Genomic DNA, 5,862 nt, shown 5'->3' with positions numbered 1-5,862 from the left:
TGAAAAGCTTGCTTCGTTTTTCGCCCCCGTGGGCCCGCGTCCACAATAGTGTAGCTAATCTTATCATATGAAATCTCATGAAAATTTAGAGGATATTATTTCAATACGAAATCTTACCGTTTAATGGCAATATTACGATCCTAAAATCTCTTGAATAATAATAGTATGATTCTACAGAAAATATTCTAGAGCCTACAGTAGATGTTATATACCACATAATACTTCATTCTTTACATCACTTGGCACCATTTGGATCTTTCTTCATTTAAAAAAAAAATGGATCAATCGTCAAAAGTTGCCAGACAAATTAGACGAGCAATTAATAACACAAAGCGCCAATGAACTACACTAGCGGACCAAGGTAACTTCATGTCTATTTGCATATATGAAATTAAAAGCACTTAAAACCATTATTATATATCACCCTACATGATAATTTGCAGAGAATACACAAAGTAGTAGTCACAATGCTTCACCGCAAATGATGGGAACTCTAGAAACACCACGATCTACATTGTGCAATATTTCACACGGTAAGTAACTACCAATACGTACCTTGGTCACTTACTATGATTATTTTGAGGCAAATCGGTAAATAGACATAGATGCGTTCCTTTTTATCTTTGATACAAAGGACAATGTAGCAACCCGTTGAAACACAATCTTCAAATGAGATACTTAGCTCCTTTGACAAAAAGATCAGAATCCATAATTATATTGTCCGCTTTAGTTGATAGGATCTCATCTTCCACATCTGGAAAATATATCATTTAAAATAGGGAAATAGTTCAAAGTGTAGCCTTGGTTGATTCACCCGTATTAAGTTGTAATAATTCTGATATGTATCATTCATTAACCAATACCATGTTTCGTCGATCATGTTTCTTTGAAAATATGACCAATTCTGAGTAATGATCAGCGGTTCGATGAATAATATGCAGAAAACACAATCAGGTATAATCAAAATGTGGAAGTACCAACTATGAGGACTCCAAAAACAGTTCGAACTCCTCTTAGTGACATTATAAACGGTGAGTGACATTCAAATTCTACATCGTTTATAGTTCATTTAAAACATGTAATACATTCTATGATAAATTCTCAAATACGCCTATAAACGTATTCTTTTTCATATCTTAAATACTAAGGGCAACGCAACAACGTATTGACGGTTAACCGAGCACTTTCTATGAGAGGATTAACTCCGCAATCTGGCTCGAGATCTACAACCAAATATTCAATGGCAAATTATATGAGTTCACCTTTGCAATCTGGAAAATATATCATTCAAAATAAAGAAATAATCCAGGGTGTATCAAGAAATTTGGCGAAATTAACGGGATCAATAAACAATACATTTGGTCCGTATCTTTTACTTAAACTTATATTCACCAGAGCGTGACTTTTTGTAGGGTAGCAATGTCGTATATAGTTGTAAACATCATCCCAACTTTTCTTATAGGTACTCAAATGAGAAATAACCAAGGGGATGAAAATAGAAACACATATGAAAAAGGTTTAGCATATTATTGGTATGGTAAAATTAAAATATTAGCATACTGAATTGTTAAGATGTGGCATAATGATATATTCTAATTCACAATGCTATAAATGAGTGTAGCCACACCAAGGAAACCAACGACATACCTGTGTATAATGACGGATAACATGGTAACAACGATGAAGGTGATGCATTTACAATATTTTTATACTACCTTTCCATAATCAACGCACCTCATTAAATACTTCTACATTGTATATACAATAATGTCTGTAAACATTTAACCAGATGACGACGACGACAACTCTAATGATGGTGAATCAGATGAAGGTAAAATTGTCCATGATTCACATGTGTTCTTATTACTTCAATAATTTTTACTTCTACGACAATATAGTTACCTATTAACCCTTTGTGTATTTTACATGTGCAAAAGAAGAAGACGATTTGCCCACATTTGGTGAAGGTATTCACTTGAATGTAACCCTACTTATTATATTAGTCATTTGTGTATCATACTATATAATAATTATCTTTATAATAATTACCTACCTATTTCTCCAGAGTATTGAGATATTGGAGATCCCACACGGTGTTGTGAATTTTGTGGATCAATTATTTGGTTCGACGGAAGGGTTCGGAAAGATAGGAAATCATTTAAACCAAGGTTTTCAATGTGTTGCTTTCAAGGCAAAGTGAAACTGCCGCCTCTCAAAGACCCTCCAACAACACTTAAGGACTTAATCACTAAAAAGGATGTCAAAGAAAAACAGTTTATAGAAAACATCCGAGCGTACAACATGATGTTTTCTTTTACCTCTATGGGTGGAAAGATCGATAAAACCATCAACCGAGGCCGATCTACTTACACGTTCAGATTACACGGCCAGAATTACCATAGCATAGGGAGCCTCCTACTTCGTCCCCAAAGTTTACCCAACTTTATATATATGACATCGAGGATAAGGTCTTGAATAGACAGCGTGCTATAAGGTAACTGCAGATAATACTATTTTTTTTATTATATAAACGTTTATCCTTATCTTTGAGCAGTTCTCAAAAGGGTAATATATCCTGGGCCAATTTTCTAAGCTAACAAATTTACTAATGACAATGTTGCAGCTCGAATAATCCAGATGCATTCGATGATGATTTGATTGAACGATTGACGCACATGATAGATGAGCACAACGTCCTCGCTAAAGTATTTAGAACGGCTAGAGATCGATTCACCGCAGATGATTGCAAAGACATAAAACTGTGTCTAATTGAAAGAAGGGCAAAAGATGGGAGGACTTACAATCTCCCTAATGCAAACGAAGTAGGAGCTCTTATAGTTGGAGATATTGGGTGTATATTTGATGAGAGAGACATAATAGTCGAGACACAGAATGAGAAGTTACAAAGAATAAACGAGTTGCATCTTTCCTATCTTGCACTTCAATACCCCTTGCTCTTTCCCTTCGGTGAAGATGGGTACATCACTGATATTCAACATGCATACACTCACAATAAGGACACGGACGCATCAATTTTGTTGACTCGAAAAGAGATTCAAATGAAAATAATGACTCAAAAAAGAGATTCAGACTCACCATGCGCGAGTTCTTCACATACAGAATAATGGAAAGAAAAGACGATCATACGATTTTGTTGATTTCACGAAAACTGTTCCAACAATTTTTAGTTGATGGATACACAATGATTGAGACAGTGAGATTAAATTTCATACGTCGAAACCAAATTTTTTTACGAGCAGACAAGTATATAAGATTGAAAGAATCTTTAGCTTGAGGAATTACAAACCCTTCTGCTCGAGGAAGACGTATAGTGCTTCCTTTATCTTTCACCGGTTCAGCTAGATACATGATTGAAAATTATCAAGATGCCATGGCTAGTTGCAAGGAATTTGGGTTTCCAGATTTATTTATAACATTTACTTGCAACCCAAAATGGCCAGAGATCAGTAGGTATGTGAAGAGGATTGGTGTGCGGCCAGGGGATAGACCTGATATTCTATGTAAGGTGTCTAAGATAAAGTTGGATCAACTGATCAGAGACTTGAAAAATAAAAAACTATTCGGTCGAGTTCAATCAGGTTAGCCCTTTTTATTAGTATAGTTTCTTTCATTTTATCTACAATCGGATCAAAGTTTGCATAATTGATTCATATTTTAACTTTTATTTCTCTGTTACTTTTCCAGTTATGTACACTGCAGAGTTTCAAAAGGGTGGCTTACCACATGTGCATATATTGCTCTTTTTGCACCGAGAAGATAAATTCCCAAATCCAGAGTCTATTGATAAAATCATTTCTGCAGAGATTCCTGACAAAGAAAAGAACCCACGTTTGTATCAAATTGTCTCAGAGTTAATGATACACGGCCTGTGTGGGAATACTAACCGACAATTACCATGTATGGAAAATGGAAAGTGCTCAAAGCATTCTCCAAAAAAACTTACTGAGCACACCACCGTTGACAAAGAAGGATATCCGGTGTGCAGAAGAAGGAATAACAGCGTGAAGATTGTGAAAGGAACATTTGAAGTTGACAATGGATATGTCATCCCGTACAATCTTACTCTGCTTCTAAAATACCACGCACATGTTAATGTCGAATGGTGCAATCAATCCAGATCCATTAATTATATGTTTAAATATATAAACAAGGGTAATGATCGCGTTACTGCGGCTGTCTCTGCCTGTGATTCAGAAGAAGTGGATGAGATCAAGATGTATTATGATTGCCGTTATATTTTAGCATGTGAAGCAGCTTGAAGGATTTTTGGGTTTGATATACACTATCGAACACCATCGGTTGATCGACTGAATTTCGATCTCCCAAGGGAGCAAAGTGTTGTGTACAACAAGCCAGGCTCACTCGATGCCATATTGGATAAACGTTTTGTTGACGAATCCATGTTTGCATCATGGATGGAATGCAATAAGAAATATGATGAAGCTAAGAATCTGACCTACGCTGAGTTCCCAAAGAAGTTTGTCTGGAAAGCTAAATTGTGTGAGTGGAAACAACATAAAAAAGGCTACTCCATTGGTAAAATATATCATGCTTCCCCTGGATCGGGTGAACGATATTATTTGAGGACTTTGTTAAACCACGTTCGAGGCCCTACATGCTATGAAGACATAAGGAAGGTTGATGGCATCCCATACAACTCTTTTAGGAATGCGTGTTATGCGTGGGGTTTACTTGACGACGACAGAGAGTATATTGATAGGATCAAAGAGGCAAGTCGGTGGGGATCAGCAACTTACTTAAGAAGTCTTTTCGTGACACTCTTAACTTCTGGGAGCGTATCAAGACCAGGGGAGGTATGGGAAAAAACATGGCGCCTATTATCAGACGACATCCTGCACAGACAGCGAAGGTTTTCCCAAATACCATGTAGTACATCACTTATCAATGTAGATTTAGGGATGCTCTCTTCCAATGCGGTTAAACACTTGCTTTTTATTTTTACTTTTTTTTAATGCTAAAATGTGCTACCATATTTTACTGTTCTTATCAGATTTGCAACTTACGAAGGAGGATCTCAAAAATTACACATTGATTGAAACTAAGAACTTACTCCAGAAAAACGGAAGTAGCCTGGAGAAGTTTCCATCAATGATTGTGCCAAGTGAAATTTTCATGAGAGAAAGTGGTAACAGGCTTATAGCGGAAGAGCTTTGCTATAATAAGAAGTGTTTCGCAGAAGAATTATCTAAACTCCTACCATGCTTAACAGATGAGCAAAGGAACGTTTACGAAATTATGATCTCATCATTACTACTGTTGCTAACGACTAAGGAGGTATCTTCTTCATTTACGGTCATGGTGGAACTGGCCAGACGTTCTTATGGAAAACACTATGTACCGCAATTCGTTCCAGGGGCGAGATAATACTTCTAGTTGCTTTAAGTGGAATCGCAGCATTGTTGTTACCAGGAGGGGTAACCGCACATTTTAGGTTTGACATACCTTTGAATGTGGATGAAGCCTCTTTTTGTAGTGGTATCACACCAGATTCTCATTTAACCGGCCTCTTGGTTAAGATGAAACTTATAATTTGGGATGAAGCTCCAACAAATTTTGTGTCGAAACTTTGGACATAAGTTGAAGAGATGTAATGTGCTTTCACAATCCGCAATGTGCTGACCAACCATTTTGTAGAAAGGTGGTTGTATTTGGAGGAGATTTTCAACAAATCCTACTTGTTGTCCCTAAAGGAAGTAGACAAGATATTGTGCATGTCGTATTAAACTCCTCATATCTATGGCAATATGGCATTCATGTACAGTCTTAAAGCTCGAAAAAAACATGCGACTCCAATCAGCTAGCTCGAGCTCAAGTGCGAAT

General features: G+C 36.6%; 1 protein-coding gene across 1 annotated transcript; it reads left to right on the top strand.

The window, feature by feature from the left end:
* Positions 1-484: 484 nt before the first annotated feature.
* Positions 485-4,280, top strand: LOC141594960 (uncharacterized). The gene is made up of 5 exons (XM_074414939.1): positions 485-533; positions 1,790-1,856; positions 2,624-2,977; positions 3,364-3,599; positions 3,706-4,280. The coding sequence occupies exons 1-5, from the start codon at positions 485-487 to the stop codon at positions 4,278-4,280; spliced, it is 1,281 nt and encodes a 426-aa protein (XP_074271040.1).
* The last annotated feature ends 1,582 nt before the right edge of the window (positions 4,281-5,862 follow it).

The sequence above is a fragment of the Silene latifolia genome, chromosome 8 (genome assembly GCF_048544455.1).
Source record: "Silene latifolia isolate original U9 population chromosome 8, ASM4854445v1, whole genome shotgun sequence".
NCBI classification, from domain to species: Eukaryota; Viridiplantae; Streptophyta; class Magnoliopsida; order Caryophyllales; family Caryophyllaceae; genus Silene; species Silene latifolia.
This window is presented reverse-complemented; position numbering and strand designations above follow the sequence as displayed.